This window comes from Sus scrofa, chromosome 2, assembly GCF_000003025.6.
Source record: "Sus scrofa isolate TJ Tabasco breed Duroc chromosome 2, Sscrofa11.1, whole genome shotgun sequence".
Classification (NCBI taxonomy): domain Eukaryota; kingdom Metazoa; phylum Chordata; class Mammalia; order Artiodactyla; family Suidae; genus Sus; species Sus scrofa.
The window spans coordinates 28,409,486-28,433,031 of NC_010444.4; the positions used below are offsets into that span (position 1 = coordinate 28,409,486).

At 48.2% G+C, this 23,546-nt stretch overlaps 1 protein-coding gene and 1 long non-coding RNA gene across 7 annotated transcripts in view; one reads left to right on the forward strand and one right to left on the reverse strand.

Moving 5' to 3' along the window:
- The window catches only part of LOC102161978, a 53,051-nt gene extending 50,924 nt beyond the window's left edge, over window positions 1-2,127 (reverse strand). For both annotated transcript variants that reach the window (XR_002341530.1, XR_002341531.1), the window contains exon 1: window positions 1,999-2,127. This is a non-coding gene — a long non-coding RNA (uncharacterized LOC102161978). The remainder of the gene's footprint in view (window positions 1-1,998) is intronic.
- Window positions 1,982-23,546, forward strand: part of WT1 (Wilms tumor 1) — a 44,541-nt gene continuing 22,976 nt past the window's right edge. Inside the window, 5 exon segments of one of the 5 annotated variants that reach the window (NM_001001264.1) lie at window positions 2,436-3,138; window positions 8,819-8,941; window positions 9,408-9,510; window positions 19,270-19,347; window positions 20,383-20,433. In NM_001001264.1, coding sequence (NP_001001264.1) covers window positions 2,694-3,138; window positions 8,819-8,941; window positions 9,408-9,510; window positions 19,270-19,347; window positions 20,383-20,433 — 800 coding nt within the window. In that variant the 5' untranslated portion in view covers window positions 2,436-2,693. 5 annotated transcript variants of the gene reach the window in all.

Genomic DNA, 23,546 nt, shown 5'->3' on the forward strand with positions numbered 1-23,546 from the left:
TGCTAGGCCCTCCTTTCCTCTCCTTCACCCTACCCCAGGCAAAAACTTTTTTTCTTTTCTTTCTTTCTTCTTCTTTTTTAAATCAGAGAGTAAAATGCCTATGCCCTATCTGGGATTCAAAACGTCAAAACCTCACAATCAAGCCATCCTCCTCCAAATAGTCAAAAAAAAAAAAAAACTTGAAAAGGGGGATTTTAAAAATATTTCGAGCTTTTTCGTTTAGAAATGGAAATCCCTGGCTTTTCATAAAGGGCTCGCCTTCCACTTGTAGCGCTTGAATGAGTCATAGTTAAGAAAAACGACTTCGAGGTAGAAATAAAAGTGGACGGTGTGAGACAGGGGTCTGGGGCGTCCTAGTGGCAACTTGGCTTGAGAAGTTTTATCTCGCGGGCCCTTTCCCCATCAAAAAGCCAAAGCGCACGTGCCCTCCGCCCGGCCCCAGCAGGTTTAGAGTCGCAGCGTGCAAGAGAGGAGAGGGCGGCCCACTGGGAGTGTATGGGGAGCAGGAGCTGGCCTGGAAAGCCTTTTCATTTCTTTAGGGGAAAAAAAAAAAGAAAAAGAAAGAAAGAAAAAGTTTCAGAGTGTTGACAAAGCTAAGTCAGGCACCAAAGTAGCACAGAGGAGTGTCCATCACCGCGAAAGTGGTCTGGCGATGAAGCACGTGTTCCCAACCTTTGCCCTCAGTCTTCCGCGCCTCCAGGACGAGCGACCCCAAGAGGAGGGAATTGTGTTTATTTAGCGTTTAGTTCTGAGCCCGCACACGCTTCGGGTCCGCAGCCGGAACTCCTAGCTACCCTTTACTCAACGCAAATTAACGAAGACCAAAATGTAAGAAACGGAGAGTAAGTCAAGGCTTTTTAAAACGCGCGACTTCTTTATAACACTGCAACTACCTTGACTGTTGCTTAACGTCGGCTTGGCTGAAAAGCTTTGGACTCCATTCCCGGCCAGACTCGAGTAAGAGGCCCGTGGGCAACCCGCCCTTCCCGCCCCATGCTCCTGTCAGTCCCAGGCTGAGCCGTCGCCGCCTCCTTCTGGGGTTTTCAGGGAGACGCCCCTGAAACGCACTCCAATCCAGGTTCCCAGAGCTTCTCCTTACCTCGGGTCTGTTCCCCCATAGAAGCCGACTATTTTGGAAGAACCAAATAAAGAAAACAAAACCCCAAATACCTGCTCTGGGGCTCAGGACTCCCAAAGAATTGTCTAGGTGGAGAGAGGAATCCGATTTGGTAGTGCCAGGCACGGGGAGCTTCCAACGGTGTGAACTCTGCTTTGGACCGGGGCTGCTGTAGGCTCTCCTTGTCGGCCCCCTAACCTGGCTTGTGCATCCTAGTCATCCAGAGTGGCACTCCCGACTGCAGTAAGCGGAGGCAGAGTTCAGCGGGAGTGGCTCTGGGAACCAACTAGTCCTTCGGGCTTTGTATCTAAACCTTCCTCATTCTCTACCCTCCAGACTCGGCGTCAGGAATCTGAGCGTTTCCTTAGGGTTTTCCTTCCTTGCAAACTAACCGCTGTTTTCCTTGCTTCACTTAGAAAAATTAGTTACTTCTCGCTAGAAAAGGGAGATTAAGTGATGCGGCCACTGATTTTAGGTAAGTGGCAACCGCCTTTCTTTGGGCACAAACTTCACCATGTCACCAACTACCGGACGTTGGAAATACGCCCCGCCCTGTATATCACAACTGATGCAAGCTCCAGGTCACCCACGTTCGCCTTGCGTTTGGCCTCTGGAATCCACAAGGAGCCACCTTGCTCCCCAGTGACCCCGAGAGATTACGGCTACCACTCCAACCCGACGGCTCTAGGAGCAATAGTTGGATTCGCCGGCGCAAGGCAGGGGAATCCACCTCTTTGAAGTCACGGAAAGTTCTCTGCGTTTTCCTTAAGTTCCCGCCCTCGTGGAGCCCCCGGCTCCTCCCTCCAGCCTTCCCTCACTGATTAGCAACCCCATCCCCACCCCCGTCACACAGAGATGCAGAGGGGACATTCACTGCTCACCTGGAGGGTCTCGCCAGTGCCCCGAGGCACCCACACTCGCGAAGGCCGAGAAGGGGAGGTGGAGGGAGGACCGTATCTCACAGGCCAGCGGAGAACGCTTGGCGGGTAGGAGAGGAGGGTGCCTCTGAGAGGGACCCTCCCTCGGGCCCGCCCCCCCCTCCCCACTACGAAGACGCCCCCAAGGAGTCGCGCGCCCAGCCTGGATCGGCTAGGGTAGCGGTGTGAATGGAGCGGCCGACACTCCTGACTCCTCCTCCTCCCCCGCTGCCGGCCCCTCTTATTTGAGCTTTGAGAAGCTGGGGGCAGCCAGGCAGCTGGGGTAGGGAGTTCAAGGCAGCGCCCACACCCAGGGGCTCTCGCAACTCGACCGCCTATCCGCTCCGCACTTCCCGCCCTCCCTCCCACTCATTCACCCACCCACCCAGAGCCGGGACGGCAGCCCAGGAGCCGGGCCCCGCCGCCTCCTCACCGCGATCCTGGACTTCCTCCTGCCACAAGAGCCGGCGTCCACGTGTGCCCCGGAGCCGGCGCCTTCGCACTCACTCCGCTCCGGGCCTGGGTGCCTTCAGCAGCCCGAGCAGCTGGGGATCCGGGGCCCGGGAAGCATCTGGGCCAAGTTAGGCGCGGCGGAGTCGAGCGCGGAGCGTCTGCAAAGCCGGAGGGGCCGCGCAGCGTCCGGTGCTGAGCCACAGCAAATGGGCTCCGACGTGCGGGACCTGAACGCGCTGCTGCCAGCGGTACCCTCGCTGGGTGGCGGCGGCGGTTGTGCCCTGCCGGTGAGCGGCGCTGCGCAGTGGGCGCCGGTGCTGGACTTTGCTCCCCCAGGCGCCTCGGCTTACGGTTCCTTGGGCGGTCCTGCGCCGCCGCCGGCTCCGCCGCCACCACCCCCGCCGCCGCCGCCCCACTCCTTCATCAAACAAGAGCCGAGCTGGGGCGGCGCGGAGCCGCACGAGGAGCAGTGCTTGAGCGCCTTCACTGTCCATTTCTCGGGCCAATTCACCGGCACAGCTGGAGCCTGTCGCTACGGACCCTTCGGTCCTCCTCCGCCCAGCCAGGCATCCTCTGGCCAGGCCAGGATGTTCCCCAACGCGCCCTACCTGCCCAGCTGCCTCGAGAGCCAGCCCGCTATTCGCAACCAGGGTAAGGAGGCTGGGGAGCGCCCCCTACACGCGGGGCGGTAGCGACTGGGTTGCGACCGCGCTCCGGCACTCCCCTGTGCTGCTCCTTCCGTGACCCCAATTCTTATCCAGCTGCCTATCCTAGGGCAGTGAGGGTAGAGGAAGCAGCAGCTGGGGGAGAGGAGGCCCAGGAGAGGGAGTCCTTGGCATGGGCCCTTGACATCTTTCAGAGTGGGGAACCGAACTCTTCGCATGAGGCGGGAGGTTATCTGGGACCCCGCAGACCCGGGGAGATTCTAAGACTCTTCGTCGTGGTAATGGGAAGCGGGAACCAGTGCAATATGTGGCTCTGCCTCGGGGGAGGATGTTTTGTTGCTCAAAACACCATCAAACTTGCCAGTCACTGGACTTTTTAGATATTTAGACTCTGAATTTGGAGTGGGACCAGCTCAGGGTGAACAATCTATCCAGGGGCCACACTAGCCCTTAAGACGATGTTGGTGCACATTAGAAACACAAGTACCTTGGAGCACTAGAATGAGCAAATGAATGAACTAGCGACTGAATAGAGGCTTTTCTGGACCCATGTCCGTGTCCGCGTTTGGCTCCAGGCTCTGGTAGTGTAGAGGTGGGTCTCTCCCGGACTTCAGCTCAAGTCGTGGGCACACGGGCTCCAGGGAAGCTCTGGAAGAGAACCCCTTTTATCCGATTCCGAGCTCTGCGGGATCCCGTCCTACCACAGGCAGTAGAATGAGGCCCAGGCGTCTGCCTGACTTTCAGCCCCCCTCAGGAACCTCCTTGTTGTCTAACGCGGGTCTTAGCTGGCGGAAGACTTTTTTTGCAAGCCTTGGAGGTTAGAACAAGGACAGGTTTATTTATTTCCGTTTTCAGTCATGGTACATCGAGGGACACAGTAGTTTTCTCATTCCCAGCAGGCGTCCACTCTCTTTTCTTTCTCAGGGACCAGAACGGAACCAATCAACCTCAGTATTTTGATTTCTAAATTTATTCTACTTAGGTTTTTGCATTTTTGTAAGCCTAAAACCAGTTCGGGTTGATTCGATATGTTAGGAAGTGCTTTAAGATACGCAAGAGCGGATGCTTTTTCTGGAGCAGAAATTCTCGCGGGCCTAGGGACTGGGATGTTTCTGGAATGCGTGGGTTGGGAAGAGCAGAGTGTGTGCAGTTTGCAGGATGTGCCGGGGGCTTCCAAGCCACAAGAAGGGCCCTGTTCTTCTCGCCTTCGCGGACACAGTCTGAACGCGCTTATCTTGAGGCTTTTCCTACCTTAGCCCAGCCCCAAGCACCTGGCCCCTCAGAAGTCCTGGCGAAACTGAAACCGCTCTCCTCTCCTCGTTGGGGGAATCCGGGATCCGTGTCCTATTGAAGAACCTGTAGCCCACCCACGAAATTCCTCCACCCTAGGTCTTTTGTAAATGATATTAGTTTCGTATTAAAGGTATTGGAAAAGCTCAGTGTCAATTGCAGAAGCTCTAGTTCTCTGATGGTGCCACCTTCAATTAGCAGGCTGGTGTTACCTTTGGCAAATCTCCAGGTCTGTTTCCCCATCGGTAAGAGGAGAGCCCAGACAGGGCATCTTGGTCTTTGAGTCTGACTCCACATTCTGTACCGCAGAAACAGAGGTCCGACCTTTCCCCAGCTTGGGATTCTAAATACAGAAGGCAGCGACCACCTAAACTTGACTGGACCGAGACTGACAGGCAGGTGTGTGATGTGAGTTTCTGTGTGGACGTGTGCTATTTGGAGACTCTTGAGAAGCCATTTGATCTTCGTACCCCCAATGCAAAATACTACCATTATCATATTTGAGCCCTTCTAGGATCTGTGGGGTTATTGGAACCTGGACTTTGTGGCTTTGGTTGGATCCATGTGGCCAGCATTCTACAGGGCAGTCTGGTGCCAGAATCCCATCAACCTAGCCTCAGAGGTGAGATGGTGGGCTTCCTATCCAGAGGGCACTACTACTCTTAATGGAAAAATTCCAATTCCTCTCTAGAAGATAGATCCAGGCTGTGTGTGTGTGTGTGTGTGTGTGTGTGTGTGAGAGAGAGAGAGAGAGAGAGAGAGAGAGAGAGAGAGAGAGAGAGAGAGAGAAAGGCTTGGGAGCTGGGGAGGAGGACTAGCAGGTAAAGGAGTCTCTGCTCCCCATCAGTAGCCCAGTAGAGAGGCGGCCCGGCAGATCCAGGCCACAGCTTCTAAGCTGGTTCCCCACTGCAGGTTTTCTCTTGCAATGAAAGTGTGAAGGGATCAGTCCTTGGGACTCATTCAGCAGCTGAGAACTGGGGTGGGATGTTAGAGACCCCTTAGCCTCAGCCCTTGGTGATGGCAGCCTGAGTGAGACCCTGAGATTTCTCTTGATTTCTGGGGTTCCTGAAGCTCCACCAGAAATGCAGTCTGGTGAGAAGCTTGAGCTGGGGAAAACAAGGGCATCAGCTCCTTCCCCAAAGTGTGGGAATGGCTGTCAACAGGCTGAGAGGAATTAAGACTCTGAATCCCTGTTCCCCATGCAGGGAAACCTAACCATGGCCCACAGGAGAGGACAATTGCTGGCATCCTTGCACCTCCCTGCACCCCAAGTCATCACACTTTTGTTTTTTCCAGTTTCTTATATGTTATAGCTGCTATCCTAATCTTACTTCCAGATATTAATTTGGGAAACATTTATTGAGCACCTACTCTGTGTCATGCACTGGGGATTAAATGTTAAGACAATTAAAGTGCCTCAATCTTTGGTAGAAGCTCACAGCCTGGCATTGAAGGAGCCCCTTATTTTTGGCTGAGGAAATCTAGGCCCTAAGACATAAGGTGTGTTGGAAGTCTTCTGTTTGTGGCAGAACTTGGGACTCAAATCCAGACAGTTCTAAGCTATTTCTACCTCTCTTCCCAGGGATCTTGGCCCCACTGTTGAGATGGATTTCCTCCCCCCTGCTTGATAGGCACTGAACCCACTGGAGTTTGAGTGCGAGGGGTGGGGTGGGACTGTCAGGGCAGAAAAGGGGTGAGGTCTGGGGTAGCCCCAGACTAAGTGCAGGACTTGGGAAGGAAAAAACAAAGACTGCTTGACAATCTGCTGATTTCCCTCAGCCCGCTGGCTTGCAGAACCCCGTCTCTAGAGAAGGCCTTGGCATCGCTAGGCCACCCTAAGCTCGCATGGGGACACCAGCGCAGCCCTAGGGCCAAGGGCGACCCCTCGGATCGCAGTGGAGAGGGTACTTCGTTGTGGAACAGATTTTCCCCATACGCTGCGCACTTCCGGAGTCATCATTTTCAGCCTTGCGACCACCTTCCAGACTGAGCCTGCTGTCCACCTCACCCCTCAGGTCCCATGGGGCCTGGCCGGGCCAGGCGGCTCCTCTGCTGCGGCGCGCGGGGGAGAGAGGCGCAGAGCGTGTCTCCTTTCTCCGCGCGGTCAAGGTTGCACTCCCTTCCCGGGCTCAGACTAACCGTGGGAAAGGCGCTACCTTGGCCTCTCGAGCCTATCTTCTAAGGCCTGTACACGGAGCCTTTGAACACGCTGCCCCTTCCTGCCGGCAACTGTCCCTCCCCCGCCGCGTGCTCTCCGCGCCAGACCCAGCCTGAGGCCCCAGACCGCGCGCTCAAATCTGTCCCGTGGCCCTCCTCCCTGAGGGCGTTTTTACAGCTGCCCACCCTACCAGGGGCGGGTGCATGGGGAAACCGGAGGGAAGGGTTTGGAGACTAGTCCCAGCCCACCCGGGTCTGCGGGAGGGGGCCTTGGGAGCCTCGCCCGGCGCGGAGGCAACGCGGCCGGCGCGGGACCTGCAGCCCGCGACCCCGATCCTCGCCTCGCACACGATTGCGGAGCCTGCCTCTGAGGACCGTGCAGTACCCAGGCCGCTGCCTACTCATCGGCTCAGGAATGGAGAAGGGTTCGTCTAGGGACGAACCCTTTTTTCTCTGTTTCTCCTTCTCTTTATTCAAAAAAAAAAAAAAAAAATCTGTCAAAATTCGGCCTTCCCTCTGCAAGACGGTGCTCGGTGCTCGGAGACTAATTTCGTTTGTCAGCTGACTGGTAGGCCTCAATAACAGTATAGTCTCCGCTTCCAAAGGGAAGTGTCTGGAAGCGCAAGGGTGCTCACCCACTCCTGACAGCTAATTCGGCAGGGGTTATCTTTGCCCACTTAGCAGGCCAGAAACAGAGACCTCTGAGGTCATGCAAATTATAAAAGCTGGTGGCTTCTTAAGTTGTCAACCTGTGGCGCCAATTAGTGTGTGAGACTTGGCTTGCTCTGTACAATCCGGTTTTTAAGACCTGCTCCAACCCTCCCTCTTATTCTGAGGCACCACATTCCCCGGAGTGGACGGTAGAAGCTTGGCTTTTGTTTTTGTTTGGGGGGGGGGTGTTTGGAAGATGTGGGTAGTGGACACCACTGTCCAGTCTAAGTCTTCGTTGACACTTGTTGAAGAGCCTTGATCATGCCTGGGGCAAAAGTAGGGGGACAGCCACTGCTTGACTCATCCAGCTACCAAGATCTGGGTGGGGTTTGGAGACTTAGCTCAGTGGCTGGAGGTGGGTGGAGGAGGGACTGGGTCTGGCCCAGTGGCCCTGAAGGGAGCTGATGTGTCTGGACCAGTCATTGTCACTTGGTCTGGACCTCAGGCCAGAGAATACCAAGCCTGCGCATAGGAGGGGACCCCTACCACTGAGTTCAGAGCTCAGAACTGATCCTTATTTTAGCTGGAGTATGCATTTTCCCTAGAAGTGGCTACAGTTATGCAGAAGCTGATGGGGTAAATATTTAAAGCAATTTAGTGAGAACAATCATAGAAGGAAACTACGTTTTTCAACCAACTCCACATTTTTTTTTCTCACCTTCAGAGAGCTGGGGAAGAATACCGGCGGTATGGCCCTGTGTTTTTCGCAGGAAAACTGAGGCACAGGACCCATGCATACCAGGGAGAGAAGGGATGGGGGGGATACAGTGTCAGACACACTCTGAAACAAACAGGCCTCCCCGGCTTGGAGCGCGAGGAAATTGGCCCCCGAAGTGATGGTCAGAGTCCGACCCGCTGCTGAGCGCGAGGTGGGTCCGAGGGAGGAAGGAAAAGGCCGCAGGGTCGAGGCTCCAGAGCCCAACTTGAAAGGCCCCTTCTTTTTCTCCTCACCAGCTTTCCCGAGGGCCTTGGGTGTCAGTGGTGTCGGGTCGCACAGCCTCAGACAGATAACATTACTCGGTAATTATTCTCCCCATTTAAAGACCATGCCATTTAACTGGCTCCGAGTAATTAATGAAAGTTGGTGCGCGGGCCTCTGATTTACGGCTCCAAGTCAGCGCCGGGTCAGCCGAGCAGATTCATTTGGGTCGCTCGCACTGCCCCTGCGGGAGAGCCCAGTGTTTTGTTTGGGGGGAGAGCAGCTTTCTCCATTGAGCGTTTGGCGGTTTTCATTCTTGCGAGGTTCCGTGCAGAAGCGGCGGACATCGTGAAAGACAAGGGCGTAAATAAATTGGGAAACGGCGTGGAGGTGTAGGTTTTTACTTGGGAAAGGGCAGGGAGCCTGCCTGTCTGGAGATCACATCGGGCCCAGCTTGCGGCCGAAAGCCTTGGAGGCTGATGGAGCGGGATGCGAATGCGGGGTTGGGCGCTCCTCGCCTGGGTTCTGGTTCAGACACTCTGTCCCTGTCTCCCTCCTGACGCCGTTTCTCTCCCGGCCATTCCCGCAGGATACAGCACAGTCACCTTCGACGGGACGCCCAGCTACGGTCACACGCCCTCGCACCACGCGGCACAGTTCCCCAACCACTCCTTCAAGCACGAGGACCCCATGGGCCAGCAGGGCTCGCTGGGTAAGCGGCGGGAATGAGTTGGGGTTCTCCCTTTTTTCCCTGCTACCCCCTTCTTCCGCAGGAATTTCCAACCCACAACAGATTGGGGCAGGGAGAAGAGGACACCTAAAGGAATGCTAGAAATAATTGGCTTGCTTACTCTCACCAAAAAAAAAAGAAAAAGAAAAAGAAAAAAATTACCCCCTCATCCCAAGTATGTTAGGGACAGCTTCACAGAACGGAGACTAGGAGTGTCCGGAGGATGTTTATGGTGTTCTAAGCGGTGACTGCTTAGAGGATGTGAAGCGAGCAGCTTAATTCTCTGTGATCCGGACGCCATTTCTCTAGCGTACTGGCATCCAGGGACAGTGCCCCCAGCGCAGCCTCGGAGCTCAGCTCAGGACGCTCAGTGCCCTAGCCTCCGCCCCGCGGCCTCGCACCCCCAGCCCTGGGCGCGCGCTCACTCTCTTCTCCTGGCTCTCTGCAGGTGAGCAGCAGTACTCCGTGCCGCCCCCAGTCTACGGCTGCCACACTCCCACCGACAGCTGTACAGGCAGTCAGGCTCTGCTGCTAAGGACGCCCTACAGCAGGTAGGAAGGCGCTCGGCGCCGTGTCTGGGTCCCCGCGACCCCGGAGGGGGGCGCTCGAGCTGGCTGGCGTGCGAACGTCGGACGCGGGGCAGCCCGTACTGCGGGCGTGCGGGTCCAAGAGGCAAAGGACGCCTTTAGCGTCACTGGCGTCCTGAATGCAAATTAAAGCCGATCTTTGAAAGACTTAGGTCTTCCCATCTCTTTCTGTTCTTACTCTATATAAATGAGGGCGATTACTGTTCGGAACAGTAGAAGAAAGTGCGGCGCTTTGACGAGTTTGTTTGTTTAAGGCTCTTTGCTGGGAGCACTTCAGCTCCCTCTGAACAAAGATTAAACATGGGGTCCACTCCCACTCGGTTCTTCTCACCCCTCAAGCCCCTCCTCGAGCACTGGCCACACCCGTCAGCCTTCTCTGGCATTGATTTCGAGGGCGCGTACATTCGGGCCACAACCTTCTCCCTACCTCTGTGCCAGAGTCTCGGGCGGCGGCAGCGCTTTGTGAGCGCCGTTCCCCACCTCGGACTCTGTGCGGGACTGTACTCGAATGGCAGCAGTGCCAGTGGGGAGACTGCAGCCCGCCCCTGTCCTTCTTCCTGTTCGCGGGAGGTGGAAGACCAGCTTCTTTTCCTTCCTAACGCTTTTCCTGTGCCTCGTCCCTTCTCTCGGCTGTTGCTCCACCCCCCACCCCACCTTCTCTCTCCCAAATTTATTCTTCAACTTTGGGTGAACTTGGCTAGCATCCCGCTTCGCCGATAGGGTTGCTTAGTAACTGCACCGGCTCCAGCGGGGCGGGAAGGTGGGGCAGAGGGAGGGAAGTGGCAGCTCGTGGCCTTTGAGGCCCGGGATTGGACGCGCATTACCTCATATTCCACCCCTACCCCCCACCCAGTGCTGCGGGGATCCTGATACCGACTGCCTCAAACTCATCTCCATCCTCCCTCCCCTCCGTTCGGAGACCCGGGGCTGACGTCAAGGGAAGGAGGTAGTGAGGTAATAAAGGAAGGAAAAGCGCCTGCCCTGGAGATTGGGTGGAAGGAATGGCCGCGCCTGGGGGACCTCCAGTCCCACAGGTGGAGGAGGGGAAGTACTCTTCGCTCCCGAGGCTGCAGCAGCACATCCCCTGTCCTGATGTGTTTATGAAACTGAGCCTAGGACTCCTGGGGAGGGACAGGGTTAAGCCCGTCTACTTCTGTATGCCTGGGGCGCACAGACTTTGGAAACCCTTCTTTTTGATGGGGAAATCCGGCATATTTAATGTGATCTTGGATTCAAGATCACTGCCCCCGACTTCTCCACCTCTTTTTTTTTTTTTTTAGACAAAAACAAAAACAAAACACAAAAAAACATGCAGTTTGCTATGAGAGAGGTAGTATGGTCACCCTCCTCCTCTCCCTCCCTAGCTAGAACCCAGCTCGTTTTTTTGGCACCTGCAGGCCCAATGATCTGTCCAGCAACCATTTCTGCATCTTCCTTTGTTGGGTCACCTCACTGGAATAGGTACAAAACTGCCATGGGGTCTCATGGCTATCCTTTTTAAGGAGATGCTCTGGCCCATTGCCAGAGTGGCATTGCTCTTATTCTAGTAGCCATTAGGGGGTACAGTCGGAATGGTTCCTGGTGGGATAACCTTGACCCAGTCCTTCCTCTTTGGCTCCTGGTTGATACGTCACCTGAAGCAGAGAAGAAGACCTTGATGCCAGGGAATTGCTCTTTAGATGGGCTGAGATACCTCTTTGGAGGATGGGGACAAAAGAGGCTTTGGAGTCTGGTTCATTAGTGATACAGGTACACACTTTTCTTACTCCTCGCTCTTCTAAGCCTAAGATCCATTCTATGCATCCCTAAGAAGGGCTCAACAGTCTAGAAAGGAAAGGAGTTGAGGATAAAGTGATCACTACTGCTGGCTTAATAGCGGTGGTGGATTTTGACTTAGGGCTGAACTTGTGGTTGCTATGGAAGTAGGCAAAGTCACTTAGATTGCATTGTATACATGAAAATTTCACATTTTCTTTCCAGCTTCTAACCAGCCACTGTGTAAAGTAACTGTTAGGTTCATCTTTTAGAGATATTTGCTTATTCCTTTCTTCTTTGTACATAATTGGAACTGTTTTGCTTATTTTTATAGGAATGTCGTAAAAATACCATTTTCTCTTACTATAGAAATTTCTTTAAGTAATAACATCTCCTAAAAAAAGAATTTGTGACCCTTGTAGGAAATGTTTGTTGTTGTGACGTTTGTGTTCACTGAGTCTTTGAAGCCCCACCCACCCTAAATTCACAATATTTCTAATTTCTTTTCAAAGATCAAGTACTACCCCTGCAGTAATGATGACTGGACCCATGAAGGGATGTTTTAAAATTGGATCTCTGCATCAACATAACTACTTTTATGTCATTTCTTTCTGTCCTATGCCTTAAAAAGTTTGAAAAGGTATTTAAATGCTTTTGTGAATACAGTGTTTGAAAAGCATAGGAAATATGACTAAACTTTAATGACTTGATGGCTAAACTTTTGGAATTTAGATATTCAGTGATCCTTCTACTGGTCCCTGGCTCTGTTCCCTTTTCATCTAAAATTGGAACCCCCTGGGAAAGGCTGGCTTCTATTTTGTCCATCCTGCTGCACTTGGTCCCCTAAGGCAGCCTGCCCAGTTTCTTCCCCCTGTCCTTCCAGAGCTTCTGTTTCCCCAATTTTGGATTTAGTCTCCCTTCCACATGACATAAAAGTAGTGGTGCAGACACTGACATTAGATAGCAGTGCACAGTGTGAATTTGCTTTGCAAAAATTCTCAAAATTTTCTCCCTATTAGAGAACTGTAATGCAAGCCTCTCTCTCAGGTAACAGACTGGAGGAGTTACAGGTGTACACAGATGTGATCAGTACTGACTAGAAACTGCCCCCAGTCAACCTATGGGAAATAACAGGAGATGGTTTTCTCTATCCTCTCTGCCCCACGCACATCGAAGGTGGGTAGAGTTTTGTCTACAGGCCACTAAGCATTCTGGAACTAGATTTTGGCCTTTCTAGAACCCAGTGAAAGCATGAGCCCCTATGACATAATCACTGGGCTTTATTGCAAGTGATTGTGTGCTTCGGCACACTGTGCTGCTGGCTCCACTCAGTTCACTCATTTAATTCTGATTACTCTAGCCCCGACTCTACTAAAGAGGAGATGGATTCGGAGACTGGAAGTAACTTGCCCAAGTCACACAGTGAGTGAGAATCAGAATCAGGATTTGATTCTCAGTCTCTCTGCCTTCAAAGCCCATGTGTGTTCTGAATCACTGAGGGATTCCAAGCCATTCAGTGTCCTCCACCTGCAGTATTCCCCTTATACAATCTGAGCCAGCACTTTTGCTAATAAAAGCAAATGCTTATTTAAACTTCTATAACTTGGAAGTTTAACTTAGAAGCATTTACCTCCAGAAATCATTCTAAGCACTTTATAAGAATTGAATTACTTAATCTAGATTTAATCTGAAACTCTTTGAGGTCGGCAGTAGGTTATCACCCGCATTTTACAGAGGAGGATACTGAGGCCCTTAGGAGGTGAATTTGCCCAGTGTGGCGCAGTAAGGGACAGAGTAGGTGTTCACATTCAGGCAGTGAGGCTCCAGGATCCATCCTCTCCCCCTCTGCACCCTGCTGCCTCTCTTGATGGTTAAGTGCCATTTTCTTTGCAGAGGTAGCATCTGACCTCGGGTCTTGCGGGAGAAAAGTCTTGATTCTCCACGTTTGTGAAAGAAGCCCCATGATCCATTAGTTTTACCCACAGCTTTCAACTGGAGTTGATCAGTGACTCAGAGGCAGTATTTTCACCGGTGAGTATTATAGAGAAGCCATCGTGAGCTTTCTCTTGAGGAAGTCTTAATGCAAAAGCAGCTGCCTTTCAAACTCCAAACTCCTCCATCTTTGCCTCACCACCCCACTGGGTGTGGACTACTGGAGTCTAGTTCAGTCCGGGCTCCTAAAGAAACGAGGGCAGAGACCCTTCTCCCCATCCATCCAGACCTGGAGGGAGCACCGATTGCCTCCAGGGCCACCCTGGTTTGTGCTTGCTCAGCCACAAGGTCCCAGAGAAGGTGCGACCCTGTGCTCCCCTGAGGGGAGAGAGTAGTGAGGCCCGCCCCCACCAGGTACAGTTTCCCCCTGATTTCAGCCTAGAACAGGCAGCTAGCTGGGCCTTCCCTGCTCCCTTCCCTTGAATCTTCTTGCACAAGTCCCCTCTCTCCCTCTGCTTGCTGACCTCCTTGGAGCCCCCAGTCTCTGACAGTGCCCATTTCAAGGATGGGTGCTCATAGCTACTTTGCAAAGGAGTTCTTTGTGCTGTTTGAAAACTATTCCCATGCACATTACTTCTTTAGACATTCTAGTTTCCTTTTCTTTTTGTTCTTTTATTAGGTTTGCATATCCACTTTTAGCAACTATGCTATCAATTTAGATGAGACTACAGATTTTCTTTAGCCCCTTAGCAGGTAAAACCACTCCAATTTGGAAGCAGTAATTGCTGATTTGCATATTTTTAATTGAATGTCGTTGATTCACCAGTGTTGAAGTTGACAGTGGAGCCTGTTACCAGTAGATAGTCTTCCATGTGGGAGAAGCTTCCTTAGCAGCCATGGAGCTTCTGGGGAACCTGGTCAGAGGGTAGCACATGATCTACTGTTGAGGTTGGCCTTCACTGTAGACTTGAATCAGAGGACAGCTCTCACCTGAAGACATAAAATCATAAGTAATAACACCTCTTCTTCCATGTGCATCTGCATGCCCTTTACACGGTATATAAGTTTCACTTGACAGTCCTGCTGTTTGTTTCCCATATAGGTATGCATGAAGGCAGAGAGTCTGAAACCGTTTCCAGGGTGGTGGGCAGTGTTATCAAAGCCAAAGAAAGGCTTGAATTGGACTTGTCTCCAAGGAGGGGGGAAAATCTAGTTTCGAATATTCCTGCAACTTTTGTGCTGACCAAGTGTTTATTAATAGAAGTTGAATACCCAGTGGGTTTTTCTTTGATAGCTGTTGAGCTTGAGCGAAATGACAATACCAAGAGACTGACTCAAATGATTATTCACCATGGCCTGCTGGGCAGAAATTTCTGAACAGGCAGCCTCCATGGCGCCTGGGAGGGAAGAAGGCAAGAAAAAGGCTGTGTGGAAGTTTGGCAGCAGCCTCTGTGCATGAGCCGTGGTTATCAGGTAGAGCTGTGGGGCAGAGCTAACAGCAAACTCTGGAAACATTGTGAATTTTTTTTTTTTTCTGCTTTTCAGGGACGCACCTGGGGATAGGGAAGTTGCCAGGCCAGGGGTTGAATCATCGAAGCTGCAGCTGCCAACCTACACCACAGCTCATGGCAACACCGGATCCTCAACCCAATGAGCGAGGCCAGGGATGGAACCCGCACCCTCATGAATACTAGTCAGGCTTGTCACCGCCGAGCCATAATGGAAACTCCTGAAACATTGTGAATTCTGATCACAGATGCCAGTTACATCTTTTTCTTTTTTTTTTTTTTTTCTTGATCCTGTGGGGAAACACTTTTCTTCACCAAGATGCTGGTTTGCCAGCTGGCAACCCTCTGTCGCAGGTAACCTCAATCTCGATTAGGTTGGACAGTTCCATTCCAGTGGTGACCAGATCTTTTTTTTTCTCCTTGTTCTGCTGAATGTAGTAAACACACTTAAAGATGAAAATGTGCTTGAATTACACATGCATTTGAAGAAGGAGGGAGTTCTGGTCCAGATAATAGCCGAGAGCTCTTTTCTTCCTTTCTTTTTGTGCAGAGGTCGAGAACTCAGGAATACTGCAATCCAGGCCAAAACAAACTCTATATGATCTACTACCGATTTCCTTTTAAGTTCCCCCTTTTGCTAGGACTGACTTCCTTTTATTTTACTCCAACTTGCATTAATCCCAGTTATAGAAGTTTCTTTCCTGGGTCACTTGTTTCCAACTTCAAACATTTCTTACATAGGAAACCAGTGACTTTTTTGGTTTAAAGATCTACTTAAAAAAATATAAAAGACACTGTGACTTTTGGAATATATTTTGGCAGCCAGCGATTTCAGAGTTCACTTCCGAACAGACAGAGTTAGACGAGGAGCTAAAATGCCTACGTGACCACTGTGGTTGCTGTGAGCCAAACCACCTGCTTATCTGATCTCCTCTGGGAATGAGGTGGTCGACACCGCAGTGGTTATTTAGTAATTAGATGCTTTATTTGCCAGGGGCCATATATTCCTTGACTGGTGCTGCCTCTTTCCGTGGGTTTTCGTGACGAAAGCTGGGTGTTGACTCAGGGCCCGAAGAGATCAGAGCTTGAGCATGTTTGGGCCCAGTATTTTTAGCTCTAGTTCACATTTTGTCCTCCCCCAGCAACAGGCAGCTATTGTCATTGCTGTCGTTGACTTCCAGTGGAAAGATAGTGCCAGCCAAACCCGACTGACTGAGCTTCTGAGGCGCTTCAGCCAATCAAAGGCAGGATGTGGTTAAAATTGTGCTCTGACCCTATCACCGCCTCAGGAAACCTATTTGGGTTGGGTTTTTTTTTTGTTGTTGTTGTTGTTTTTCTTTTTCTTTTTTGGTTTCTGTTTGGGGATTTTCCGAAAGTCCCATCCTACCTTCGCTCTCCTTATGAACATTTGCAGGCTGAGCTCTCAGGACCACTAAAATCCAGAAGTGGGCATCCTACTGGGATCAATGCACCCTACTTAATCAGCTGAAGAGGATGTGGCACCTTGTATCTCGTAACTTTCTGGAGATAGAGTAGGTCATGATGCTCCCTTGAGCAAGTTCTCTTTTACCCTCAGACTCCTGTCTATTATGAGTGTATTATTATTATTACTATTATTTAAATGGTAATGAGAGGACAAGGCTCAGAGGTCAAATAATGCCAGGAAGCCTTTAAAGAGGCAGGGCAGGTGGAGCTGGGAGCATCAGGCAAGTCAGCACTAGGCATCTCCCTGAGCCCTAATCCTCCTCTGATAAATGAGGACCCTAATTACACCTGCCTCACAGAGTTGTGAGCAGTATTGGTGATGTGTGAATGTACTTGCAAAATTTGATGGATTAGAAAAAGTTAAAATATACTGTTTGTTTAGTCTTGAAAGAGCCATTATTAGAGCTTCCCAACATCCCTGTAAAGTTAGACCGATTGAGATTAATATTCCAGTTTAACAGATGAGAAAACTGAGGTACAGAGAACTGAATTGATTTGCTCAGGGTCCTAAAACCTACAGAGTAGCACTGTCCAGTAGAAACATAATGCAAGTCGTCTAGCTAATATGAAATTTGCTAGTAGCCACATTAAAAAATATGAAAGAGGAAATTAATTTTTTAAATGTTCTATTTAACTCCCAAAGCCCAAATCTTACTTTAGCAGGTGGCACTCTCCATATTTCAAGCACTCAATAGCCCTGTCAGACTAGTGGCTACCATATTGGGCAGTGCAGTGCAGAGTATTTATCAAGCACCCGCTAGGAAGGTATGTATATATAAAGCACAGAGCCTGTATATAAGACAGTTTGCTCTCTGGAAGCCAAGAAAATGTCCTTAAAATTATTTTCTCTTGGGGTATTTCCTTAGAGAGACCCCTAGGAATCTCCTGGGCTATGTAAGTCTGTGAGAAAATTCCTAAATCATAAAGTTAGCTATTTGGGACTCATTGACCTACGTGTATAAACTTCTGTCACTCAGCTTACTTCTCAGACCTCTTGAAAATTATGATATTCTCAGTCTTAGGCAAGGATCAAATAATTTCACAAAATTATGTGAAAAGATTCCCTATCCCAGTGGGACCTAGGAAAATTGTCAGCCGGGGCTGAGTGATTTTAGTTGGTGAACAATTTTTAAAAAATCAGTGATGAAAATAGAGAGCTGCCTGGGGAATACAATGCCTGTTGGCTGAGATTAATGGCAAGATTAATAAATGGATTGCTTGATGAAAAGGTGCAGGAGAACAAAAACCAGTGGAGATTGTGGAGGAGGCCGCTTATTAATGAACTGTCAGCCCAAAGAAAGTTCAAGAAACTCTCCCGTGTTAAATGCAGCAGGCTGGCACTTCTAATAAAAATTGAGGTCCTTCAGGAATTAATTACACTGGCCTTACAGCAAGAATTTGTGGAATTGCGAAATGTAGTGGCACAGACCAGCACCGGCTGCAAACGGGGAAGCTGCAGGAGAAACTAATCATTTTTTTCATTGATATGTAGGATATTGTAGTAGCATAATAGCCAGTCAGACATGGGGATGAATGATGGGGTCCAGATATGCACGGACTAATGAAACTACACATACTTCGAGTTAGAAGTCACTTCACATTTCATATGTAAAATTCCCTCCTGGAATCCGATTTCCTCCTTATCCGGTGTACCCGCCGCCAAGGAGTTCCAAATAATTGTCAGTGATTATATGAGAGGCAGATGGACTCCACCATGATTTATCAAGCTCTGCTGAGAGAGCACACCGTGCTCCCGTATTCCAAGGGGTAAACGCTGTAATTTCCCTCACCCCTCCACAGGTTCCTAGGTTGGCTGGCCTGACCAAACCTTCTCTTAATTAAACTCTGGTGTTGCCTCTGCCGGATGGATGAAGCAGCCCGAAGGAATGCCATGACGAGGTGGAGCTTGTCCAGAATCTGCCCTCTGGTTCCACACATTAGATGCTGAACACTTCTTACCTTCTTTCCCTTCTGCTTTGAAGGCGGAAGTGAAAATGTTATTCTGCAATGGGTTTAGACCAAGGGTTTCCAGACAAACCATGAATCTCTTGGGTCTCAAATTTCACAATTAATCATTTCTGTTTAGGACTAAATTTATTCCTAACAGAGCTTGGTTATTTGGGAGATTTCTGATAATTTATTTGTGTGCTAGTTTTTTTTTTTTTTCAGGGAGGAGACATAAATATATAATTAATAAAAATAAGGGCCTATAATAAAGATGTTTATGAGTTATATGTGTCAGGTACCTTGAAAAGAGTGTTATTTCAGGAAACAGAGGTGATAGCTCTTCTCTAATGCATTGAGAGAAATGTTTTAAAACATATGCAATAAAGATGTTTATAAGACTTGTATGAGCAAAGAAAGGGAAGAGAATTGCTTTTGGTTGGCTTGTATGGTGGTATATTTTTCCTATGGGGTCTTAATGTACATGATCAGCCATTGTTTTTCTTCATAGAGTATAGAACTAGCTTTTTTTTTTAAAAAAAAAAAACTCCCTATGTCTTATACCGGGACTATAAAATTTATAGAGAATGATACCTTCAGTTGTGTCTAGAGTTTATCATCCTCTTTCGTTTGCTTGTCACATCCTTGAGTATGAGACCATCCATCACCCATCACTCTCTGACTTTTCAGGCCCTCATAATCCACATGATACTTATCCTTTTGATTAAAACAACTTAATGGCCTTTTCACGAATAATTAATCTGCTGTCTTTTTACTTTCAGCTTCAGGCTTTTAACTTTAATGTTGAGCTATCCAGCCTGTGTTGCCTTTCAGAGTTTCACTCCCTTTAGCCTCTTCCCTTCAAAGGTTTAATACCTCTTTAGAAACTTCAATGTTTGCTCTACTAAGATTTTTTTTTTAAAGCTTCCAAATTACTCTCACATCCTTTTTGCTGTGTGTGAAGTGAATAAATGTACAGAGATCAGTGGGCTAAAATGAAAATCATTTCAGGCTTGTGTATTGTGTCATTCTGGAAAACATGGAGGCTTTCATGTATATATAGTATTATGCATTTCTAACTCTCATGGTTTTTTAACAGTGACAATTTATACCAAATGACCTCCCAGCTTGAATGCATGACCTGGAATCAGATGAACTTAGGAGCCACATTAAAAGGGTAAGGTCTTCTCTATTCCATTTTCCTTAACAAGTAAGAGTTTGAACCATTTTAAAGGTCCTTATAACCTGTAAAGAGAGTACAGTTTTGGAAGAATAGGCATGGCTCTCTGAAGAATTAATATGTTTTCCTCCCTTCTCCAGTTTGGTCATCTGTGTTCAGTATTAAATTTTCAGGAATATACAGGATGTTTTTGTTTAGAACCAGGGACTTGAGAATACTGGGAAAACTTAACATGCCCTTTCCTTATTGACTGTTTAATTCTTCAAAATTGTGTCCATTCAACCTTGTTTAATGTTTATTTTTTGCTAGTGATATCACAGAGGTTAACCCTTACATTATCTTATCACAAAATGCTTTGAGTTTACAAAGTCCAGGATCCGAACTCGTATTTGAGAGAAGATGATTTGGACCATGCAAAGTCAGATGTGCTCATACCTGGATGCACCAACGGGCATTTATTACACTTGATATACAACCAAAATAGGGAGAGAGCCCAGCAATCAAATATAGATAGGGCAATTCTCTGCACCTGGAAATGAAAAAAGAAGGCAGATGGCGCTTGCTTTAAACAGTCAAAGAACTCACCTTTAGTTTCAAATCGGATTTGATGGGCAGTAGGATATGACACCGATGAAGCACCTGTGATGTGTCAGGCGCTCTTCTAGGTCACTGCGTCTAATCTTCCCGACGGCATTATGATGCCTAGGCACTGTTATCCTGTTTTGCAAATAAGCAAGTCAAGCTCAGAGAATTAAGTAACTTCCCAGGTTCCCGTCATACTACGTGGTACAGCTGGGATTCCAAGTTCCAGATCTGACTCCAAAGCGAAGGCTCTTTGCAGCTTACTTGTGGTGCCTTCCACCCCGCCATCAGCACCAGTGCAACTGGGGACTCAGTTCAGCACTCTTGACTAGACATTTGGCTTCACATCTCTGTGTGTTTAGTGACTTCTCATTGGATTATGGGATGTGGGGGGCTTGCTAGAGCCATGCACGCTCCAGTCCCCATTCCCCACCTCTTCTTCTCTTCTAGAGTTGCTGCTGGAAGCTCCAGCTCAATGAAATGGACAGAAGGGCAGAGCAAGTGAGTGGACAATGCGATGATGACAAGGCAAATGACGTAGGCCTTGTTGACTGGCACCTGGGCTGATGCAGGCATAGAACTGACAGTGGGTAATCAGGGTAGCAGTTGGTGCACAGGGATGGGAAGAATCTATCCATTTCTTTCTCTCTCTGCCTCTTCTTATTCATTGTAGACCTACTGTGGGTTAAAATGAAGGTGATGACATTTCTCATCAACAAAAAAATGTTGCAGTAGGAACCCTGAGCATTTCCTGGTGAATGTTTCAAAAAGAATACTAAATTTGTGGCATTACACATGTTCCTCTTGGATTGATCAAATCTTTCAGTGATACTTAACTTGCTTTTTCTCTACTTACTTTTACATCTCTCAGGGAGATCTTAATATTTATCCCAAGTCTGTGGCCAGACTTTCTGCAAAGTCTATGGCCAGTGTTTCTGCAAAGACTCTTTTTGCTTCATTCCTAAACATCTCTGTTTTCCCCAGCCTTTTAGCCTGCATGGTGGGACATTTCGGCAGATGTTTCTTTTGATTTTATTTTCTCTGCTTAAACACCAAAACTAGCCTCCCCCTTTTGTTGGTTCAGTCCTGTTCTTTGGATCACACTTCAGAGATCAGCAAAGTTGTTTTTCATCTTCCAAGACTCACTATTAGACCCTTCCCTTCACCCCCAGCCCCCAATTTTTCTATTTTGACCAAATCTCCGCTTCTTCTCTCTAGACCCAAAAGTCGAAATGCCTGGTGTTGATTTGAATTTTTTTTCTCTCCCCGCTTCCATCCAAGGGGCTGCTACCCATTTCGATATTGTATCTTTCCACCTTCTCTCAACTTGTCTTATGTTTCATGGACCGAGACTTTCCCTCTGGATATCTTCCTTTTCTTCTTTCTTCTGTACTCAAAATTCAGTAACACTTTCCAAACTACATGCCAAGAATAGATAGGACATTGATTGTGAAGTGAGAAGAACATTTTAAGTTTTAAAATTTCTTCATGCTGGAACACAGGGTTGGTTTGATTGCTCAATTACAAAAATTACACGTAAGGAATCTTGGCATGTATTTCAATCAGGATCTCTCCATACATGAGATAATTTTGACACTTTTTAAGGTCTTTAGACACATAATATTTGTCACTTCCTAGGGAGTCAGAGACTATATTATAAGGATAAAGCACAAAGTATAAATAATTTTTTTGTTCAATCCTATGTAAGAAACAAAAATTAGAATAGTTTTCATTGATCTGGTGCTTACAGTTTGGAAACGATTTCTGAAATTAAAATGTATTTCTTGAATACTTTCTTCAGAGAGCTGTATAAAAAGCATCAAATGACTCCAATAGATAGTCTTATAGAAGAGTAACTCTTTGGAAAGCAAAAATTACAGTTGTCTAATTTACTACTGTTTTCTTTCACACTGAATTTTTATCCCTTTAGCACATATTGTAAGTCAGCCGATGTTTGCTTCTGTGTGTCAACTGAACATTTATCTAGGGATTGATGTGGATATTATTGGGCCAAGTGTAAAAGGCTTTACATACCTTTCCTCTTCAGATCTCACGGCAACTCTAGGATACTGTGGTCACACCCGTCTTTCAGTTGAGGTTTGAGAGATTGAGCCACCTAACCAAGTTCACTTAGTTAAGTGTCAAAGCCATGTTGAAACCCACTTCTGTCTGACTCCAAGATCTGGGCCCTAGATTATTGTTTAAAACTTTCTAGACTGTGACCACAGTGAGAAATATATTCTGCACTGAGATCAAATGTATACATACACACACACAGAGATTTTTCACAAAGCAGTACTTTACTACATGCTGTGTGTACTGATGTTTTCTACTATATTCCATACCATTGTTTAAAATGCTGGTTGTGGAGTTCCCGTTGTGGCTCAGTGGTTAATGAATCCGACTAGGAGCCATGAGGTTGTGGGTTTGATCCCTGGCCTTGCTCAGTGGGTTAAGGATCCAGCGTTGCCGTGAGCTGTGGTGTAGGTTGCAGACACAGCTCAGATCCTGTGTTGCTGCGGCTGTGGTGTAGGCTGGCAGCTACAGCTCCAATTAGACCCCTAGCCTGGGAACCTCCATATGCCACAGGAGCGGCCCTAGAAAAGGAAGAAAAAAAAAAAAAAAGACAAAATGCTGGTTGTGATGTGTGGGTTGATTTTATAACTTACTAATGTATCATGACCCACAGTTTACCTCTTTTAGCTCTAAAAATAGCAACTCCTTAGCTCTTTCCTCCAAGCCCATGAACAGCTGAGAATTGGATTCAATTGAAGCTGATAACCCAGTAGAAAGTAGTTTTTCCCCTGGGGGAGATAACCTGAGTAGCTGTCTTTTTTCTCTGTATCAAATTTGCTTGCCTTTGCCATGATCTGAAAACACTGTTGATACGGAAGATACATTTGAGAAAAGGTATTCCATGAAAAAAGACAAAGAGAAATAACTGCATTTTTGCATTCACCCATAGCTAGTGTCTTGACACTATTTGAAATAAATGGTAAGAAAAATCTTGGTGACAAGGTAAATCTATAATAGGGAAACTGGAGATCTGAGTCATGTTTTGGAGGAAAAAGATACGATTTCTAAATTGCTCATAAAAAAGGAGGTATTATCACGTTTTTATTAAAAGATCATGGGAGTTCCTGCTGTGGCTCAGTGAGTCACTGTGGAAGGGAGACATAGGTTGGATCCTCAGACTGGGACCTTGCATATGCATATGCTGTGGGTGTGGCCATTAAAAAAGAAAAAAGACCCTGTACCTCAGACTAATGCCAACTATATTTGTTCAAGTCTTCTTTCCTTGAAAATTTTATTTTTTTAGTAAAGAGTAAGCTTGTTTCCTTGTGTCCTAAGCAAGTCCACAGAGACATCTTTCATCAGAGGTCAGGGAGCAGTGTTGTTATACTGGGTGGGAATAGGATTTTAGGGAAGCACGTGGGCAAGACGGGATGAAAACATGATACAATGGGGAGAAAGGAATCTTGTCACTGATTTACTCCTCTCTCCTCCTTCTCCTTTTACTTACTCATTTTCCAAGCCCTGCGTGCCCATAGGGATCAGAGCTACTTTTATGACCTCAAATGAAAGAATACTGTATTTCAGTTTACGTCAAAGAG